The following is a 22,425-nucleotide window of genomic DNA, read 5'->3' on the forward strand; positions in this document are numbered from 1 at the left end:
ACATTACGCTGTTGTCCTTTTACCCGGTGGCCACATGGGGGCGCTGCAGTACTGTAAATAGCAGCGACGTGAAAAACGTGTTGTTTCCAAACAAACTGTAATCTGATGCGGATTAGATGAAAGCGTTACATTGTTTCCAGACTGGCAAATTGACCGATCTGCAATTTGATTTGTTCACACAGGCAGCCCAATTCTTGTATTTGTTCCACTAATTGTTCTTTCGACCAATCACATCAGATCTTTTCACGTTAGAGCTTTTTCAGATCTGATTGGCCAAGAGACCAATTAGTGAAAAAGATCAGAATTGGGCTGCCTATGTGAACGCAGCCTAAACGCATGCCACTGTGCAGTCAGGCATACATCTTCGAAAACGTTGTACACCAACATTATATCTGTCTTTGTGCGTTTTGAAACGAATTAGACCTAATTCTGAATTTTTTTTAAAATAATGGGTTGTTAAGTTGCTTTAGTTTAAATTCTTTATGAAGCGTGAGGTGAGGAGTTTTGCCCGGAATCTAAAGATAGTCACTTTTTTTCATGACAAGGGAGAAATAGACTACTGTTTGGAAATTAGCCGAACTAGGCACTTTCCAAAAGAGACGTGGATTTATTCTCAAATGTTTTATGTGAAAAACAGTAGGATCCAATTAATATTTTCAAGAGCATTGATTCAACTTGATCATGTCAGTATAGCAGTATGTCGAGTCGACACTAAAATAGACCACATGTTTCTGATCAACATGGTCACGGAACCGGAGTAACTAGTAGAGCTCAGCTCCTGCCGTAAGACACTCAGCCCTCCCCTGTGTGTGAGAGAGAAAAAGAGAGCGAGAAAGGGACAGCAAGTGAGCCCTGAAGAGCTCGTGCATCAGAAGAGCAGACTCCGGGAGAGAACAGGGGATCTGAAGCCCCAGTAGGACCGGAGAGGAACGAATACGTCACCGAGGGAGTCAACTCTTCCAAGGTAAACTGGCCCTAATTAAAGCAGCCAGTCGGTTTGACGGAAATGTATGACGATAGATTAATTTATTTAAACTTTTTTATAGAAACTGATTTTTATCATACTTGAGTAAAAGTAAAGATACCTTAATAGCCAATTACTCAAGTAAAAGTGAAAGTCACTCAGTAAAATACTACTTGAGTAAAAGTCTAAAAGTATTTGGTTTTAAATATACTTAAGTATCAAAAGTAAAAGTGTAAATCATTTCACATTCCTTACATTAAGCAAACCAGAGGACACAATTTTCTTGTTTTTTAAATTTACGGATAGCCAGTGGTACACTCAACACTCAGACATAATTTACAAATGAAGCATTTGTGTTTACTGAGTTCACCAGATCAGAGGCAGTAGGGATGACCAGGGATGTTCTCTTTAAGTGCGTGATTTTGACCATTTTCCTGTCCTGCTAATCATTCGAAATGTAATGAGTACTTTTGGGTGTCAGGGAAAATGTATGGAGTAAAAAGTACATTTTCTTTAGGAATGTAGTGGAGTAAAAGTACTCAAAAATATAGACACCCCACAAAAACTACTTTAGTAGTACTTTAAAGTATTTTAACTTAAGTACTTTACACCACTGAATTGTATGTGATGTCGGAGCTCCAGTCCGCCCACACTAGTCGTTGCGCAACTCCGTTGATGTGAAGTACAGTACATCGTGGAGTTGAGTTTTACTTGGCTACCAACTGCTGTGTCTTCAAGTATAAAACACGTTTTGGCGTTAGTTCAGTTAAATAGTCTACTATCTCCTTGTGTGTGTGGTTGATATGCTTAGCTTACTCGCTGGAGAGCAGAATATACACTTTCTTTCTCCCCAGCAGCTGCAGCATCTGTAAAATGTGTTTAGACTTACTGAGCAGAGCTACTACCTTTGGCCCAAACTGTGGAGGTCTGTTATGAATCCTGACTTTCTCTCTCTCCATCCCCACCTAATTTCTCCTCAGTGAAGTTCTAAAGCCGGATGAGTCATGTAGGACTCAACTGTTTAGTGGAGTTCTATACTCTTGAGTATGGTTAATGGGGACTGAACTGTGAACAAAGAGACGGTTGTAGTATAGTTTGTCTCTGCCATTTCAGTCTGTGCCATGTCTTATGGTGTTATGCCTGAACACCCTCACACCATGCCAGTCACACCCTCTGCTAACATTGGGTTGGTGTTGTGGTTAGAGTAGCTAGCAGATTGTAACGGGCTAATGTAATGCTCGCTCCATTAGCCTTTACAGGATAGGTACTGTTTGGCCTAGCACAGATAATTTTGACCAACCTTAACTTGGCAATACTATCTTTGTTATCGGTTCGGCCAAACATGTATTTTCTAAAATGTCTGTGTCCAGTTGCAGGTGGTTCGTTTGAATTTTAGAAAATGCTCCATTATTAAATAAATAAATGTTTTGCTCCATGATGTAATCCAACAATGTGTACACCACCATCTTGTCTATTTCAAATCTTCTTTCATTGATTGAGACAGGTGGGTCATGATTAGGATACTGTTAGTCTTTCTAATGGTAAAGATAGAGATACAGTGCATTCAGAAAGTATTCTGACCCCTTGACTTTTTCCACATTTTGTTATGTTAGCCTTATTCTAAAATTGATAAAATTATTTATTTTCCTCATCAATCTACACACAATACCCCATAATGACAAAGTGAGAACAGGTTTTTAGAAATGTTTGCAAATATATTAAAATACAAAACAGAAATACCTTATTTACATAGGTATTCAGACCCTCTGCTATGAGACTCTAAATTGAGCTCAGGTGCATCCTGTTTCCATTGATCATCCGTGGCTGCAGTCCAAACACGTTCTTTTTACCCCCTCAGCCCTTGCGCTAGCCACTTTCCCTCGGGGGAATCCCTGTCGAAACCGGATGCAGTTTGATTGCCATCTTAAGTGGAGGTCCAATTCACTAACGTAGATCCCTCAGCCCTCAATTTAGCTAGAGGGAGCGAGTGAACAACTTTGGTCACTTGCGGGGTTGATATGACCCACAATTCAATGCAAACTGCAGTCACATGTAAGACACTCAGCCCTCCCCTGTGTGTGAGAGAGTGTTACATTTAATCAACAAGGTTGCATTTTCGGCATGTCAGAAAAAAGTATGAAGCTTGCAAAAAAATATAGACATTGATTTTAGCGTTGGCAAATTGGCTTAGTCTCGTAGTGAGGAGCCTATAAAACATAACTAGATTCATAAACATATTTTTTGGAATTCTGAAATGTATTACAATAAATGACCAAACTATAAAACTAGCTAGCCAGCTATGGGTAACTGTAGCTAGCTACCTGACGAGTGCTAGCTAGATACGTTAGCTTACTAGGTACATTCATTGCTTTTGGTTGGTTGTTTCTAAGCTCAACTTCAAGATTTCCACCAAGGACGTTGCCTCTCTGATCATCACTCTCCCTCGCTTAGGCAAGGGACATTTTTAAGGTACACTCGGATATGACGATGTAAAACATCATTCAAGGGCTGAGGGTTTAGGGCCGAGGGCTGTCTACTTTGAGTTTGAAACGCAGCCCTTGAGATGTTTCTACAACTTGATTGGAGTTCACCTGTGGTAAATTCTATTGATTGGACAGGCACACACCTGACTATATAAGGTCCCACAGTTGACAGTGCATGTCAGAGCAAAAACCAAGCCATGAGGTCGAAGGAATTGTCCCTAGAGCTCCGAGACAGGATTGTGTCGAGGCACAGATCTGGGGAATGTACCAACATTTTTTTGAAGGTCCCCAAGAACACAGTAGCCTCCATCATTCTTAAATGGAAAATGTTTGGAACCACCAAGACTTTTCCTAGAGCTGGCCGCCCAGCCAAACTGAGCAATCGGGGTGGAAGGGCCTTGGTCAGGGATGTGACCAAGAACCCGATGGTCACTCTGACAAAGCTCCAGAGTTCCTCTGTGGAGATGGGAGAACCTTCCAGAAGGACAGCCATCTCTGCAGCACTCCACCAATCAGGCCTTCATGGTAGTGGCCAGACAGAAGCTACTCCTCAGTAAAAGGCACATGACAGCATGCTTGGAGTTTTCCAAAAGGCACCTAAAGGCAGTGGTGGAAAAAGGACTGTTGTCATACTTGAGTAAAAGTAAAGATACCATAATAGAAAATGACTCAAGTGAAAGTCACCCAGTAAAATACTACTTGAGTAAAAGTCTAAAAGTATGTGGTTTTAAATATGCTTAAGTATCAAAAGTAAATGCAATTGCTAATATATACTTTAAGTATTAAAGGTGAAAGTATAAATAATTTCAAATTCCTTATTACGCAAAGCAGACGGCACAATTGTCTTGTTTTTTTAAATGTATTTACGGATAGCCAGGGGCACACTCCAACACTCAGAAATAATTTACAAATTAAATATCTGTGTTTAGTGAGTCCACCGGATCAGAGTCGGTAGGGATGTACTCTTGATAAGTGTGAATTAGACCATTTTTCATGTCCTGCTAAGCATTAAAATCTAACGATTACTTTTGGGTGTCAGGGAAAATGTATGGCGTAAAAAGTAAATTATTTTCTTTAGGAATGTAGTGAAGTAATAGTTGTCAAAAATATAAATAATAAAGTACAGATACCCCAAAAAACTACTTAAGTAGTACTTTAAAGTAGTTTTACTTAAGTACTTTACACCACTGCCTAAAGGACTCTCAGACCATGAGAAACAAGATTCTCTGGTCGGATTAAACCCAGACTGAACTCTTTGGCCTGAATGCCAAGCGTCAGGTCTGGAGGAAACCTGGCACCATCCCTACGTTGAAGCATGGTGGTGGCAGCATCATGCTGTGGAGATGTTTTTCAGCGGTAGTGACTGGGAGATTAGTCAGGATCGAGGGAAAGATGAACGGAGCAAATTACAGAGATCCTTGATGAAATCCTGCTCCAGAGCGCTCAGGACCTCAACAGGACAACGACCCTAAACACACAGCCAAGAAAACGCAGGAGTGGCTTCGGGACATCTGAATGGCCTTGAGTGGCCCAGCCAGACCCCGGACTTTAACCTGATCGAACATCTCTGGAGAGACCTGAAAATAGCTGTGCAGCGACGCTCCCCATCAAACCTGACAGCGCTTGAGAGGATCTGCAGAGAAGAATGGGAGAAATTCCCCAAATACAGGTGTGCCAAGCTTGTAGCATCATACCCAAGAAGACTTGATTCTGTAATCTCTGCCAAAGGTGCTTCAACAAAGTACTGAGTAAAGGGTCTGAATACTTATGTAAATGTGATATTTCCGTTTTTGCTAAAATTTCTAAAAACCTGTTTTTGTTTTGTCATTATGGGGTATTGTGTGTAGATTGATGAAAAAAAACGATTTAATCCATTTTAGTATAAGGCTGTAACGTAATAAAATGTGAAATGTCAAGGGGTCTGAATACTTTCTGAATGCACTTTACAAAGAGTGAGAGAGTGATACATGATGAGTGTGGGATAGAACGAAGAGCAGTATGGAGAAAGTAAGGAAAGTGAGACCGAGTTATAACAAACAGGCAGAGCAAACGAGATGAGTGCACGTAAAAGGACTGAAAGAGGGGAGAGAATGAGAGTGATATGGAGGTAACAGAGTAGTAGTAGTGATTTTGACAGGTGGAGATAACACTGTTTCCTGTCAGGCCAGACAGAACCCAATAGTCCCCTTCTTAGACACATTCCATTCATACCCCTAGTCCCCTTCCGTAGTTCCTACTCCCTCAGATTTGCAAGGAATAGATAGTTGTTGGTAGTACCATGATAGCTCCATCTAGACCTCCAGTAGACTAAGTCCAACCAGTAGCGGTGTTTGACTGAACTGCATACAGTATTCCTGTAGTGTTGTGTGTGTGTGTGTGTGTGTGTGTGTGTGTGTATACTGAACAAAAATATAAACGCAACAATTTCAAAGATTTTACTGAATGTGGAGGTCCTGGTCTGGCATGGTTACACGTGTTCTGCAGTTGTAATGCCGGTTGGACGTACTGCAAAATTCTCTAAAACGACTTTGGAGGCAGCTTATGGTAGAGAAATGAACATTCAATTCTCTGGCAACAGCTCTGGTGGACATTCCTTCATTCAGCATGCCAATTGCACACTCCCTCATCTTGACATCTTTGGCATTGTGTTGTGTGACAAAACTGCACATTTTAAAGTGGCTTTTTATTGTCCCCAGCACAAGGTGCACCTGTGTAATGATCATGCTGTTTAATCAGCTTCTTGATATGCCACACCTGTCAAGTGGATGGATTAACTTGGCAACTGAGAAATGCTCACTAACAGGGATGTAAACAAATTTGTGCACAATATTTGAGAGAAATAAGCCTTTTGTGCTTATAGAACATTTCTTGGATCTTTTATTTCAGCTCATGAAACATGAGACCAACACTTTACATGTTGCGTTTATATTTTTGTTCAGTGTAGTTAGTACTTCTAGCTGTTGTGAACTGACCACTCACTTCATCCCTCTTCTTTCCCCTCCTCTCGTCTCTAGGAGAGGTCTATGGTAAACCCTGTGTGTGTGTGTGTGTGTGTGTGTAGTGTGTTTGTCTGCATTGAGTAGAGTGTGTTCTGTCTTTTACAGGGTTGTCAAACGCTAACATGATTACACTGCCTGGCTACATCCCATAAGCATCTCCATGACTACCAGAGAGTCCTGCTGACTGTTCGACCAGTAAACAGCAGCAATTTGTGTGTTTAGCAGACAGACTCTATGCAAAAAAACTTCAGACCGTAAAAGCACACTATGCTAAAAGGTCTGATAACCTCTGATCTAACATTGGAGTTGGAGCTGGTTACTCCCAGTGATCCATGGGTAAACTAGGAGTGTCTGTTGTGTGTATTTGTCACGTGACTGGAGAGTTATGGTGTGTGCTGTGTGTGTTGAAAAATAGGATATCCTTGTACAACAGTGTTTTTTTTCTTCTCTACTTTCAATGGGAGGAGTCAGTATAGAATGTAAATAATGGGTCTCTGTCACTCACACACACCCTTCTCTTGTTTGCCCTCTTCTGGGCATAAAGCTCATAATAGACTCCCCACCAGAAAAATTTAGCTTTCAAGGAGGCTGCTGAGGGGAGGACGGCTCATAATAATGGCCTGAACGGAGCGAATGGAATGGCATCAAACACATGGAAACCATGTTTGATTTATTTGATAACATTCCGCTCCAGCCATGACCACGAGCCCTTCCTCCCCAATTAAGGTGCCACCAACCTCCTGTGCTACCATTAACAATATCAGGGTTTTTTCTGGATCAAAAAGTGGCTTAGGTGGTCGGCGTGGCAATGGGTGCGCCGGCCCCCATCCTGGAGGTGTAGATGCATTTTTAAGCCATTTTCCTGCAATTATACACATTTTGCCATGGAGCTGAGAGAAAATGTTGCAGTTTGAAGCTAATATCTAGCAATTCTATGCATTTTGCCATGACTGATGCAGTGTTGTTTTGTTCAAACATAATAGCAAAATCAATACTGCTAAATTCGTTGTTTTGTGAATTTTTTATTCTCACTGATTATCTATCTTTTATTTAGGCGACTGTTAGTTCTCTCTTATTTAAAAATATAATGTTATGGGTCCATTATAATTTCTACATACTTTGTCTGGTTTTAGTCGTTTAAGTTTACACTAAAAGCGTATTTCCATCCTGAAAATATTATTTATACACTGTTTGGACTTGTTTGTGTAACTGTGTGTGTTCCAGGGAGATGGTTGTGTCGTATGAGAACCAGTGTTTTGCTGCTGTGTGTGTGTTCCAGCAGGGTGATGGTGGTGCCATATGAAGGCCAGGGCTACTCCTCCCTGCGTAGGGAGTGCCAGCAGCGTCGGGTCCTGTTTGAAGACTCTTTGTTTCCAGCTACGGACCAGTCTCTGTTCTACAAGACCAACAGCATAGGAACCATCACCTGGAAGAGACCTAAGGTACCATAAGGTACCACACACTGACGGGAGGTGTGTGTGTGTGTGGGGGAATAGGAGCGTTAAAGGGCAATTCCGCCACTCTTCAACCTCATATTCATCATCAGCACCAAACCAGTGTCCACATATGTGTAAACAGTGCGTTTCTATGATCTGTGGTTAAAAAGATAAGAAAAGTCACCCCCCAAAAAAATCTGACACCACAGGGTAGGATTTAAAGTCAAAACTTGCAATGACTTTCTAGCCAGAGGGAGGGTGTTTTCTTGCTCCCCACATCACCGTGAATCTCAGTGTTTGAAAATCACAGTTTTTAAGAGTCCATGTTATCGCAGAAACAGACTTAACAGCACGATTGCCCGGCCGTCCCATCTTCAGTGAGCTGTTCATTATTTTATTTTTACGGATATGAGGGTTATTTTATTTTCATGATGGTCTTTATCCATAACCGTCAGTTATACGGTAATTGTGCCAGCTCTAGAGTTAAGGTGTTTGAATAAGCATCCGACAGAGTTTGTTTATCTCACGGCTTTTCAGCCAGAGAGGTGGTGGGGGAAGAAATTGAAGAAATGTCAGGGAATGAATAGAGGATTGAATGGAAGAAATGTTCTGCTCTATGAACCCTTTGAACGGTGTGTGTGTACATTTCCCCAACCTTTGCGCCGTGACCAACCAAACAGGAGTGGTAGTAGTTAATATCAGATGACAAGTGACCAGTAGGTTATCACTGCTGATAGATGTAAACACTATTGCAACACGCACGCACGCACGCACGCACACACACACACACCCCGGTTGCGCAGCACTGAGCTGTATCAGGAGCTAACGCAGCGTTGACTGTCTGAACACAGGAGACTGAACACTGACAGCTTCCAGGTCCTCAGAGAGAGAGGGGGGAGAGAGTGAGAACACAAATGAATGAAGAGGGAGTTAGAGAGAGGTATGGGTAGAGATGGAGAAATAAAGAGAGATATGTAGAGAGAGAAGGTATATGAGGTGTAGAGTAGACATTCCGTCCAGAGGGAGAGTGATCATGACAGTCAGGTAAAACAAACAGCAACACTCTGGTGACTACCTACAGTACCTACCGTCTGTCTGTCTGTTCACAACCGTGTGTGTGTGCCTAGTGTTCAGATATGAATCTGTTACAGTACATGCCGCTCCCATGATATGTTCTACTTTTTTATACTCCGTATAATTGTCCAGGTAAGGGAGGGTGTAACAGCAGGACTGGTTGGACCAGTAAATAAAGCTGTATTGTAAAGGTATTACTCATAGATAATATATCTATTGTAATCCTGTTTTTATCCAGCCTTGCTCCAACACAGAAGCTGTTCAAGCCCAAGGCAAAAGGTTACTTCTCACCCAGTGAGATTCCTCAGGAGGGCTCCCTGGCTCAGAGAAAGAGCGGGTAGGGTGTGGTGGTGTGTGTGTGTGTGTGTGTGTTAAGAGCAGCGAACCATGGAACGGGTTGAGAAAATGATCCACCCTACAGTGTGTTAGACTTACTGATCTTCTTTGGGAGTGTACCAGAGGTTCTCATCCCCAATGTCTTTCACAAGACCTCTGATCCCACTGTTATCCTCTAGTTATAGTAGTGTCTAGTACAGTCCCAAGGAGTAGTTTAGTGTTGTCAGGCCTGCTTCTCCTCTTCCTCCTCCTCCGTCCTGTTCCAGGGCCTACATCACCACAACAGCCTGGTACTGTCCTACTAGGCTGGGCAGTGTACTGTATTTTACGATTTACCTCGGACCGGTTTGGGTTTTTACTTTACCTTCTATAATGGTATTTGAATGTTTGGTTTGCTAAATGTGATACGCCATGTGTAACGTCCATTAATATAGTTTACTTCGCTACTTGAGTCATCTCTCTCCGCTCTCTCTCTCCAAGCCGCTTTCCACACAGACCTAGCCCCGCCCTCTGTCACTCGCGGAGCGCATTTCTCGTTCTCAACCACGAGACACTTGCGTTCAGTCTGCATGGTCAATGCAGCACGTGCAACAATGTTGATGACAACGATGCTGTTTTCACTTTGCTTCTTATTATAAATCCACTAGCGTTCTAGAATTACACTATTAGTTTGTGCTTCTTACAACAGCTAGTTTGTATTTTCTTAGCAAGTTGGGCCCAAATCTTGTTAGCAGCTAATGCTAATCGCTAGCTAGCTAATAAATGTATTGATTCAGAGCAAACGTAATTAGCCATACAGCCTGATAATACCAGTGATGGTGTAGACCTTATCAGCATGTGCAACAGTATCTTCTAAATCAAAGAGGAATATGCGAAGCAAGAATGTTAGCTACATGAACTAGCTAAGAGAACATTCAATGTAGCCAAGGATTATAGGGTCCCCTCGGAAACACTTATCAACACTTTGGTTCCTACCCTGTCACAATAACGCCTCCCTGGCATTTTCATTCATTGTCATGCGAAACAACACTGTATTCAAAGTGCCCACTATTATGTTCTAACTATAGAATTAATCATTATTTCCATGATTCCAACAGTTCACCCAAGTGTTTTGCTATAAATCGCAAGTCAAATCACAATTGCAACATTCGGTTAAAAGGAAGGCCTAGATTGTTTGCTTATATTGTGCAGCCCTACATGGCAGTATGGAAATGATCTCAAATGAGTGCAGGAAATACAGAAATTGATGAAAATGCTGAAATATATTTTTGGTTGAATTGGACAGTATAAAACAATCAGAATGGAGAAAGACCTATTGAAATCACTTACAATGTATGTGTTGCCACCCTAGGGTCACGCACTACTCATAAAGCATATGTATAACTTTTATTATTCAAAAACATAAAATACCGTCAAATTTGAAATTATATTTTGGCCATATCACTCAGCCCTATGTCCTACAACACCCTGCCTAGAGATGCTACTCTCTGCTGGGGCTGAGGGATTGAGCAGGGAGGGGTGGAGAAGGGAGTTAACAATCTGTGGTTCTAGAGGTCCCAAGTGGAACCTATATTCCCTGCACAGTGCACTACTTCTGACCAGAGCGCTTTGGGCCTTGGTCATAAGTAGTGCACAATATAGGGAATAGGGTGCAAGTTGGGATGCATCCAGACTGTTGGGAAACCCTCCCTCCACCCCAGCCTGCCATTAGTGGTCAGCTCAGAGCACAGCACAGCCACACAACAGTCTCTGAGTGCCATTAATTAACATGAGATCACAAGGATAGAGTGATGGATGGAGGAAGAGAGAGAACTTTATCACTAATGATTCTCTTGGCTTCTACTCAGAAGCATCTCAGAAACAAGTTCTTCTTCTTCTTCGTCTTCTAAAGGGGGGTTAGCCTAATATTCTGTGTCTTTTCTCTTGCTTTGCACCCCCCTCTGTCTCTTTCCCACCCTCCCCTCTGTGTGTTAACCTCATGTTGTTAAGAGACGTTACTTAGTATTGTAAATCTAGCTTTAACCCCATGTTGTCTCTCCTTCTCTATAGGAGCTGTGTGATAACCCCAAGTTGTTTGTGAATGGTATCAGTGCTCATGACCTCCTCCAGGGCCAGCTGGGGAACTGTTGGTTCGTAGCTGCCTGCTCCTCCCTGGCATCCAGAGAAACTCTGTGGCAAAAGGTAAGACTCCCTGGCCATGTGCGTGCGTGCTGTGCGTGTGTTTGCCTTGGGTGTGTGACGTGCAGTAGGAGAATATGATTAGAGACCTGATCGAGAAGGATTTACAGTTGTCCCCACCACAAACACAAGCATGGACACACACACACACACACACACGGAATGACTTGGAATTTATTATCGTTTCCGGCTCCTATTTGGAGGAGTGGCTTGTGTTTGTGCATGCGTGTGTGTGGTGGTGTGGCCCTTCTAAGATGTCAGTGTGTTTTTTTTCCACTGAGTTCACAGTGAATCATTAGCATTAATCCCACTGGTCTCAACTTTTTGTGTTCAACTTTCCACCACTTCAGAGAGGCTCTGCCTAGCGCCTTACCCCTAGCCTGAAGGACGTCACTGTGTTGCTAACAGGTTCACCTCCTCCATTGTCCCTGTCCGTACAATGGCTCAAAATAGTAGTCCTTTGCTTCACAAGCACACGTGACTGCCCTGCATGACAATGACTTAACAATTGCACCACTGAAAAGGTACCAATTGGGCAGCGCAATTGGCGATATTTCAAGTTGTGGAGTGATCTTACTGGCATGATCTAACTCCGTACCCCTATATCACTAAATCATCACATTACAGAGAGGACTCTGATCTTTCATCTGAAACAACTGAGCAGGTTTATTATGTTCCTCCATTTCCTGAACAACAGAGGGTCTGTCACTGAGGAAACAGCTGCTGTTGGGTTGGAGAGCTTATTTCACCCAAGAGACAGACCTGGCAGGAGAGAGCTAAACAGACCGGGCCGATGAAGAGTTCTAAGCATTTTCTGTTCATTTCCCGGATGATTCTACATGTTGAAGTGCCACCCAGAAGGTGATCTACTGCACACAACCAATGTTCATTATGGTGTGTCTTCCTCTTAACACAGGCTCTCTGGATAAAGCTCTCTCCCCTCGAGCTGGGACTGTTGACCAACCTAGTGTCCGGTACAAGACTGTGTTAGTCCGCTGAGCTAAAGCCTCAGGCAAGGTTACATGTCTTCACTAAACTACCTCTGTTGCACCTGCACCATCATGACTGTTATTATTAGCTCCCAGGGAATAAAATATTGTTGTTATGAGTAGTAGTGGTGTGTGTGTGTGTGTTTGGATTAATTAATGGTTGTTTAGTCCCGGTGTTTAACGACATGTTCTATTTTTTACATTTTTGTCATTTTAGCAGACACTCTTATCCAGAGCGACTTACAGTTAGTGAGCGCATACATTATTTATTTATTTATTTTTCATACTGGCCTCCCGTGGGAATCGAACCCACAACCCTGGTGTTGCAAACGCCATGCTCTACCAACTGAGCTACATCCCTGCCGGCCATTCCCTCCCCTACCCTGGACGACGCTGGGCCAATTGTGCCAGGATCTCTAGTGGCACAGTTAGCACTGCGATGCAGTGCCTTAGACCACTGCGCCACTCGGGAGTCTATCAAGAGTCGGTAACAATGTGTTCTAGAAGCAGCTCGTTAACACAGAGACAGTAGAATTAATTGCACCAGACTGTACCTTCCTACTGTCCCCTCTACCCCAACAACACACACACACACCCTGTTGTTAATCCAGTGGGAGGGTGTTGCTATACTGTATAGGCTCCGGATCACTCTCATTAACGCACTCTCTTTCTCTCTTTCAATCTCGCTCTCTTTTTCTGTCTCTCTCTCTCAAAAGTGTTACATTTGCCTTCTGGTATGTAGTCTACCATTTGTCCAGTCTGTGTGTGTGTGAGAGAGTGTGTATTGATTGTCCTATGAATTAACAGCAACCGTTGCTACTGTAGCCTGAGGCTAAGCCATCTCTATCCTGTCCCCTGTCCTGACTATTAACACACACACAGCAGGACAGAGTACCAACCAACAGATCTTTATTGGACAGTAGTAGAGGACATGGCCAGTTTTACAGTATATAGTTGTGATAGTTCATGCAAAGGGTATATGGTAACCACTACATCAGTACAGTGTAATAGGAGAGTAATACAGTGTAGATTAGAGTCAAAGTACAGTAGGTAGTTGGAGTTACATTGCAGCATTGGTTCTCTAATATATTATATTCTCTAATATTCAGAACGAGCTATTCATTCAAATCATTCAGGTTTTCAATGTAAATCTACAGGTAACTGCCAAAATAAAAGAAACACTTCAGTAAATGAGGGATACAAAGTATATTGAAAGCAGCTGCTTCCACACAGGTGTGGTTCCTGAGTTAACGAACATCCCATCATACTTAGTCATGTATAAATTCTGAATTCTGGAGTGGCAGAAACAGCATTTTCAACCACCATCAACAAAACACCAAATGATGGAATTTCTTGTTGAAGAATGGTGTCGCATCACTCCAATAGAGTTCCAGACACTAGTAGAATTTATGCCAAAGTGTATTGAAGCTGTTCTGGCTCGTGGTGGCCCAACGCCCTATTAAGACACTTTATGTTGGTGTTTCTTTTATTTTGGCAGTTAACTGTATCTATAGGATTATAAACTCCTAAGTTAGTGATTCTGCAACCTACTGTACCTTTATCATAAGATGGTTTCTAGTGGCTTGCTGACTGACATGCATAGATAGATAGATGCTCAGGAAGGAAGTACACACACGCGCACACATAGATGAGAGATGGGACTCGGTGGGTGTGTGTGGGCGGGGGGCATAGAGAGCGAGAGGGAGAGGAGTGTAGACTGGTCCAACCTAGAATGGCTGTAGTAGAAGGCTTTCCCTTAGAATGGAGAGCAGGAGACTAGAGGGAAGAGGAATCAGTTAAAGGGATACTTCGGGATTTTGGCAATGAGGCCCTTTATCCCTTTCCCCAGAGTCAGATGAAAGTGTGGATACCATTTTTATGTCTGTGTTAGATGTAGTTTCACGAGCCAGTGCTAACTAACGTTAGTGCAATGGCTGGAAATCTATGGGTATCTGCTAGCATGCTTTTCAATGCTAGCAGATACCAATAGACTTCCAGTCATTGCCCTAATGCTAGTTAGCATTGGCTCGCAAAACTACCTCTATCTTCCTTCATACTCGACACAGAGAAGTACACACTTCTGTGTCCAGAGGGCCTCATTGCCAAAATCCAAAAAGTATCCCTTTAAGGTTTGTAGGTCAGGCCTGATTGAACTCCACGGAGATGCTGACCTTGTCAGCCTCCGCCCCCTCCTTGAAGGCAAACAGGAAGTACATGACCTTGCGGACCTTGGCCAGCTCCGCGATTCGCTCCCCGAACTCCTGGATGTCTGCCTCCAGACACTTGAGGGGCGTGTCCTCCGAGTCGCCTGCGTTCCGCCAGAATGTTCCGACGGGGTCTAGAAGCTGCCGGGTCATCAGGTGTGTGAGATCAGGGGTCCAGAGCTGGGAGATCCCCGTGACGGTCACTCTGCCATGGCCAATCAGAGACACCGACCAGTGGACGAACGTCAGCTTCTGATTGGAGAAGTCCAGACGGTAAACTGCCTCGTGGGGGAGGAGCAACCGCTCCCCCTCCTGTCGCTTCTGACCGCTCCGCTGCAGGGACTGGACACGCAGCCGCATCACCTAGCGACAATAATAACTATATTAATAATGTAATAATACTATAATATAACTAGACTTTTGACCACTCCACTGCTCCGCTGCAGAGACTGGACACACAGACGAATCACATTGTAGAATAATAATAATAATACTTTTTATAATAGTATAACTACAATATGCTGGATGTACTGGATTCTCAGACGCAGGTACCATTCAATCGACTCCTGAAAACTGTCCATGCGTTTGTCGGTAAATAGGCTACTTTTTTTCAGATAAGCACATATTTAAGACAGTACCAAACTACTACACATAGCAGAAGATGATTTTTGAATTTTGTATGTCTACTAGAAAATACTTTTGCCTAAAGTGACTTACAGTAAACACATTACTCAGTATATCTGACCCATGCAAGAATCAAACTCACAACCAACTGTGAACCATTGCTTGTGCTATTTCAATCACCAACCACATATCAACCATCTTAACCACATCTCAACCTCATCTCAACCATGTGAACAGTCTTACCTCAGTGAGAGAGGTGTCCTCTGCAAAGCGTAGCTCCAGGGCTGAGCCAGACGAGGCTGCCGAGTCTGTGTCCGTCTGAGAGCTCATCTTTCTGTGCTGGGAGGGAGCGAGGCCTGTCTGTCTGGATGGATATCTGTGTCTCTGTGTGTCTGTGCCTGCAGATAGTTTCACTGTGTTCCTCTGTCTCTGTCTCTTATGCCATCTCTTTTCCCTCCCCCTCCCTTTCCCAGAGGGTAGTATGGTTGGGTTGGTTCTCTGGTTGGGACTATTGATTGTGTGGCATGTACAGTGAGGGAGGGAGGGATGGAGAACCATAAGTTAGGAGGGGGTGTGTGGTGGTGCTAGGCAACAGGAAGTGATGACATCAGAAGAGGAACCAGGGATTTTCCTGAGGGCTTCTGGGAGCTGGTTGGTCATAGCTGGATGGGCTGGTTATTAATATACACACTGGGCTGGCTGTGTGTGTGTGTGTGTGTGTTTTTTTTATCTGTGTGGGTATGCGCCTATGTCTGTTTGTGGTGTGTACATGGTTGTATGTATTATTTTGCTTTTGTTGTTATGATGCACTAGATGGTTGCTTGTTTTGGCTCCTGTTTTAGTTAGCTGTGATGTGTTCTTTTAAATAGATCTTTTTAGATTTTTATTGAGCAGATAGTGAGAGAGACTGGCAGTGGGCAAAGTTGGAGCGAGATTGTATCAAAGGGCAGTAGGCTGGATTGGAACCCATGCCGATACTAAAGAAGTGTGCCGGACCGCTAGACCAGCCAGGGCAAACAACTGTGACGTGTTCTAAGCATCTTCTCTCCCTCCCAGGTGATTCCGGACCATAAGGACCAGGAATGGGATGAGAACAAGCCGGAATCTTACGCCGGAATTTTCCACTTCCGCTTCTGGCGCTTTGGAGAATGGGTGGATGTTGTCATCGACGACCGGTTGCCCACGTCGAATGGCAACTTTGTGTATTGTCACTCCAATGACAGCAACGAGTTCTGGAGCGCCCTGGTGGAGAAGGCCTACGCCAAGTTAGTACACACACACACACACTGATTTTGGTGGGGAAGGCCTACGCCAAGTTAGTACTATAGATAGACTGTTGTGTTTATGTGTAGGATGAATTGCTTTTGCTGACTGTGTGTGTATAGGATGTATGGGTGTTACGAGGCATTGGACGGGGGCAACACAGCGGATGCGTTGGTGGATTTCACGGGTGGCGTCTCGGAGCCCTTGGACCTGCTGGAGCAAGGGTTGGGCACGGACGAGGAGAAACGCTCAGCGCTGTTCGACAGAGTCCTCAAGGTCCACAACAGAGGAGGCCTCATCAGCGCCTCCATAAGGGTATAACACACACACACACACAGATGCACGCGCGCACACACCTATAGTCCTGACCCTTCACCACTACCTCCAGGCGGCCAGTTCAGCGGAGATGGAGGCTCGTCTGGCCTGTGGTCTGGTGAAGGGTCACGCCTACGCTGTGACAGACGTTAGAAAGGTCCGGCTGGGCCACGGCCTCATGGCTTACTTCAAGTCTGACAAACTCACAATGATACGACTCCGAAACCCCTGGGGAGAGAAAGAGTGGAACGGAGCCTGGAGCGACAGGTAGGTTTTAATGTTTGTTATTTACCTTTAGTTATACAAGAAGTCCCATTTAGGTCAGAATACTTATTTCACAAGGAAGACCTGGCCTGGTAGGAGGGGGGAGGAGGAGTGTGTATGGCTGGGTATGGCAGTCGTTATACCCTAGCTAGCTCAACACCAACACATTTTAAATAGGCTACGAAAATCATTCAAATCCAGATTAAAAGGCAAATGCAGTTTAGAGGCATTACTTTATGACCATGCGGATGCCTGGGAGCTGGAGGGAACGCTGTTTGTATGGCTGGCTGGCTTGATTGAGAACAGAGATCTGTATATAATGACTAGATGCTCATGTATAAGCCCTAATAATGGGATTCGTTGTCCCAAAGGCGGGAAGGCAGGTGACCAAGCTTATGGCCAAAATAAACCTATTGAAACGCATTGGCCTTATATTGGACAGGTTTTTGTGAGAGTGAAACCTCTCGCTTCGCCTCTTCCTCTCTGTGGAAAGCACATCGACGCAGTTGCAGGGAACAGGGTGACTTTTTTTCAACACATTGCAGAACTAAAGATGGCTGTAGTAGATTGCTTTGGCTAGGTAGGGATGTAGCTCAGTTGGTAGAGTATGGCGTTTGCAATGCCAGGGTTGTGGGTTCGATTCCCATGGGGGGTATGAAAAATCAAACTATTATGTATGCACTCACTAACTGTAAGTCGCTCTGGATAAGAGCGTATGCTAAATGACTAAAATGTAAATGTAACTGCTGTTTGACTTAACATGAAACTGAACTAGAGTTTTAATCCTGGTGCTGAGTTAGTGCGTAGCAGGCAGGTGAGTTTTTAAATTGTGTAGAAATGCAGTAAATGAGCCTCTATATATATGTTGTTTTTTTTTAAAAATTATGTATACTTGGATGAACCCATGCCCCTCTGTGTGTGTGTGTGTGTGTGTAAGTATGTATGTGTATATAGACCTGTTCCTGACTCACTGCTCCCTCTGCTAGTGGAGAGAGGTAGTGTAGGCCAACAGGGAAACATATTTAGCACAGATAGATGGTTCATTCCTGTTAGAATGTTTGTTTAATTTATATCCTGTATCATAGGAAAATTCCAAAAAGGATCTCGGCACAAAGGTCTGGGGGAAACTGTCCATGTGAGCCACTGTTGGTGTCCATGTCTCAGAACCTTGAGTCCCCTACTCTCAGTTCTGTTCTGTTAGCATTCTTTCACTCTACACACCACACCTTCAGACAAACACTGCACGATAGAGAACTTCTCTGCAACAACTTCTCTCCTCTCTCTCAGCTCAGAGGAGTGGGGGAAGGTGAGTAAGAGTGAAAGAGAGAAGATCGGAGTGACGGTGCAGGACGATGGAGAATTTTGGTGAGTTCTAACCCTTGACCTATGACCTCTACCCATGAACCCTAACATTTCCTCCACACGGCTGAGAAAATGGATGGCCATAGGATGAAGCTTGATGACTTTCCATTTTCCTGCCCCCCCCCCCCTCCCCTCCCCCCACCCCAGGATGACATTTGATGACTTCTGTCAGTACTTCAGTGATTTGATCATGTGTCGTCTGATCAACACTTCCTACCTGTCTCTCCACAAGACCTGGGAGGAGAGCTCTCTAAAGGGCGCCTGGCAGAACCATGACAACCCGCTCCGCAACCGCGCCGGGGGCTGCACCAACAACAAACACACCTTCCTACAGAACCCACAGGTAGGGGTAGGGATTGGGGGGGGGGGGGGGTGTTTATCTATGTGTGTATTAATGTATAGGACGGGTGTGTGTGTGTGTGTATTAATGTGTGTGTATCTCTCCCTGTAGTATGTGTTCAATGTGAAGAAGCCAGAGGATGAGGTGCTGGTATGTCTACAGCAGACAGACAGGAGAGCCAGACCTAAAGAGGGAAAGGGAGAGAACCTGGCTATAGGCTTCGAGATACACCGGGTGAGAAGTGTGTGTGCGTGTTTATCACCTCACGGTGTGTGTGTGTGTGTGTGTGTGTATGGAAGTGTTAATTAAAATGAATGTGTGTGTAGGTTGAGTTGAACAGGCAGTACCGTATGCACACTCGGCAGCAGAAGGTGTGTGGGAGTGTGTACATCAACTCCAGGTGTGTGTTCCTACGCTGTGCCCTGAAGGAGGGTCGTTATGTTATCATACCCACGACCTTTGACCCCGCTCTAGAAGGAGACCTCCTGTTACGCATCTTCACCGACATCCCCGCTGACTGCAGGTACATACATGCACACTCACTCACTCACTCACTCACTCACTCACTCACTCACTCACTCACTCACTCACTCACTCTCCTCATTCTCTCTCTCTCACCTCCCCCATAGAGAGTTAACCCTAGATGAGCCAGCCCAGACGTGTTGGTCAGGACTGTGTGGTTTCCCTTCCCTGGTCACTCAGATTCATGTCCACAGAGCAGATGGACTGGCTGGACAAGACTCTGATGGAGGTATACAAACCTTCTCTCCCTTCTCCGTCCGTTCCTTTTTCTTCTCTGTTCTGGTCCTTTTCTTGTCTTCTTCTCCTCTTGACAGTCTGTATGTGTGTGTTGCAGCTTCAGACCCATATGTGATCATTCGTTGTGAGGGGGAGAAGGTTCGTTCTCCGGTCTATAAAGACACTCGCAGCCCAACCTTCGACACGAAGGCTCTATTCTACAGGAAGAAAACTAACCAGCCTATACTGATAGAGGTGAGGAGACTGCTGGGGGGTGGGGTCCGTGTGCGTGCTTGTGTGCATGTGGGTTAAAGTGGAGTTAAAGTAGAGTGAACATCACAATTAGTGTTGTTTCTATAAGTAACCGTTCTCTCAATTCAATTCAATACAACTTTATTCATCCTCCAGGTGTATAACCACAACGTGTTGATGGATTCCTTCCTGGGTCAGGTCAGTTTGACCTCTGACCCCGGCGACCCCCAGCAGGTTACCGTCCACCTGAGGGACAAGGGTAATCACCAAGACAACGACCTCCCGGGCACGCTCACCATCTCCATGGTGACCAGCAACATTCTCACTAACATCTGACTAACCGTCAATCAACCAATCTATCAATCAGTGCCTTACTCTCTCCGTCCCATAGGAGAGAAGAGCCAAACAGGTGCCAGTAACAGAGTATATGATTGGCCAAGAGGTCCCTACTGTTTCTCTATGTGCTGGAACTGGCAGTATACATGATTACACTGTTCAATATACACATTTTACATTTTAGTCATTTAGCAGACGCTCTTATCTAGAGCGACTTACAGTTAGTGAGTGCATACATTTTTCATACTGGCCCCCGTGGGAAACGAACCCACAACCCTGGCGTTGCAAGCGCCATGCTCTACCAACTGAGCTACACATCATCACTATATGTACTGTATGCACTATATGTTTACAATTTATATATCTTTAAAGTTGTATTGTTTTGCCAAAGATTTGATCATACATATCAATTAATTTGCCATAAAACATATCTGTTGAGGGACCAAAGTTAGCCTTCCAGACAATATAGTGTTGGTGTTTTTACTGCATGTAGTACTAGCCCCGATCACATTGGGGCAACAGAGGACAGATCGTCTCCTAGTTCTCCTTTCTCATCTAATAACCACTTTAACTTGTGCCTTTACACATACATAAATACAGGGTTGAGTATTTCGGCTGTATATATTGTCCTGTTTACATTTATTGACATTATTTTAGTTTTACATTTCAGTCAGCTTTGTACTAGTCTCTCTCAAGTAGCTGAGTTGGTTCTGGGTGCCGAGAGCAGCTACTGACATTTCTAGTCTTTAGGGGAGACATTTTAAAAGTTATTTTTGTTAATAACTTTATAATTAAACTTTTAAAAAAGGAGATATGTTGCTCTGCTTTGTATCACGTTGATTTTCCAGTGGGAGGCCCAATAGCAGTAGACAGACTAGACTAGATTCACTAGAGGAGAAGAGCGATTTAAGCTACAGTTTCACACCAATACTGCCACTCTTACATTAGACTCTACACTCAAACACTCAACTCCTTCATTCCTTTCGTTCTCACACACACTCTGTGTATGACCCATATTACTCTATCATATTCTATTACCTCCAGTTACTACAGTGCCATGTAGATCATGTTTCAAATCATATCACAGTTATCCATAGCATTCTCGTCATCATGAAGACTTCATAACACTGTCATAAGTGACATAGCAGGTGTCAGTAGTGCCAGTCTCTGTCATGGTGGTGGGTCCTTGTCAGAGAGAGACTGGTTCATCTGAGCAGGCTTGTTTCTTATCTTTAGAAGTAAACGTTTATTATATTTTAATGTACTGCAGGGCGATTTAAAGGCTATTTAATGGATGATTTTGTTAGTTTTATACTAATCTGTTTCTCTTGAAACTTGTTGGCTGGTTTCAGTCGAATGTGTACTGTAATAAATACTTAAAACACTGTCAGTCTGGTGTCGGGTCATTCTGTGTCCCATCCTCCATTTTATTGTGTGTCTGGTCCCATTACTCAGCAGAACTCTCTTGATAGAGTCCACTATCAACCATGCTATGTAGAGCGAGAGTGTGTGTGCTGTTAGGTTCAGTGAGGTGTGAGGAACACCGATCAATATGTCTTTCAGAACAGCCTGACCTTTAATACAGCAACACCATTAGAAGACAGAAATATGCACCCTTTTTGTATGTGTACAGTATATGCACTGTGTCTTTTCAATGTGAAGCAATGCATTTTCTGTGTGCATGTTGGATGATTGTGTTGTGTGTGTCTAATTGTGTGTGTGACCTCCACTACGTTGTGCCTCACTGCCCCCCATTGGGTTTCCTGCCCCCCTCTCTCTCCCTCCCTCCCTCCCATCTCTCTCTCCCTCCAGCTCTATCGCTCTCTCCCCAGTAACTCTAAATGGGATCAGTGGTAGTGAATGAGCCGGTGTGTCACAGCTAATACCTTCACAGAGAGAGGGAGCAGGAGTGAGGGAGGCACTAATACCTCTATAGTGCAGCAGGTGTCTGACCACCCACTGAGCGAGCGAGAGAGATTCAAGAAGCCCCTCTCTTTCTCCGTCCTGCCTTCATCCATCCACCCTACTGCATTCTGTGGACTTATCTGAGTGAACATAGACCTGGGACACCTATCCAGAACGAGTGAGAGAGGGGTATAGAAAGAGGACTGTACACAGAGGTAATAACATACAGCCAAGAGGCTAAAAGAAGCATGGAGGCTTTGGCTTTTAAAGCTACTTTTTTGCTAACGTCTCCCTCGTGTGTGTGTGTGTGTGTGTTACAAGGCTTATTTTTGTTTGTCCAGATGACATACTTTTCTGATTGTG

At 44.0% G+C, this 22,425-nt stretch overlaps 2 protein-coding genes across 4 annotated transcripts; one reads left to right on the plus strand and one right to left on the minus strand.

The window, feature by feature from the left end:
- Positions 1 to 346: 346 nt before the first annotated feature.
- LOC311101803 (calpain-5-like) lies at positions 347 to 21,547 on the plus strand. Of its 3 annotated transcripts, XM_084142994.1 has the most exons (13): positions 347 to 964; positions 7,726 to 7,888; positions 11,342 to 11,473; positions 16,344 to 16,552; positions 16,673 to 16,865; positions 16,939 to 17,132; positions 18,417 to 18,494; positions 18,639 to 18,834; positions 18,943 to 19,065; positions 19,158 to 19,354; positions 19,461 to 19,582; positions 19,688 to 19,824; positions 19,978 to 21,547. In XM_084142994.1, exons 2-13 carry the CDS (start codon positions 7,733 to 7,735, stop codon positions 20,155 to 20,157), a joined length of 1,917 nt encoding a protein of 638 aa, XP_083999120.1. In that variant the 5' UTR covers positions 347 to 964; positions 7,726 to 7,732; the 3' UTR covers positions 20,158 to 21,547. The 3 variants fall into 3 exon arrangements, with proteins under 3 accessions (XP_083999120.1, XP_083999119.1, XP_083999118.1); XM_084142993.1 differs by lacking the exon at positions 347 to 964 and having other exon boundaries at positions 7,594 to 7,888; XM_084142992.1 differs by lacking the exon at positions 347 to 964 and having other exon boundaries at positions 7,594 to 7,888; positions 19,461 to 19,824.
- LOC311101804 (olfactory marker protein-like) lies at positions 14,504 to 15,912 on the minus strand. The gene is made up of 2 exons (XM_084142995.1): positions 15,531 to 15,912; positions 14,504 to 15,026 (listed from the first exon to the last, which is right to left on the minus strand). The coding sequence occupies exons 1-2, from the start codon at positions 15,843 to 15,845 to the stop codon at positions 14,598 to 14,600; spliced, it is 744 nt and encodes a 247-aa protein (XP_083999121.1). The 5' UTR covers positions 15,846 to 15,912; the 3' UTR covers positions 14,504 to 14,597.
- Positions 21,548 to 22,425: the final 878 nt, after the last annotated feature.

The sequence above is a fragment of the Coregonus lavaretus genome (assembly GCF_964263955.1).
Source record: "Coregonus lavaretus genome assembly, chromosome: 26".
NCBI lineage: Eukaryota > Metazoa > Chordata > Actinopteri > Salmoniformes > Salmonidae > Coregonus > Coregonus lavaretus.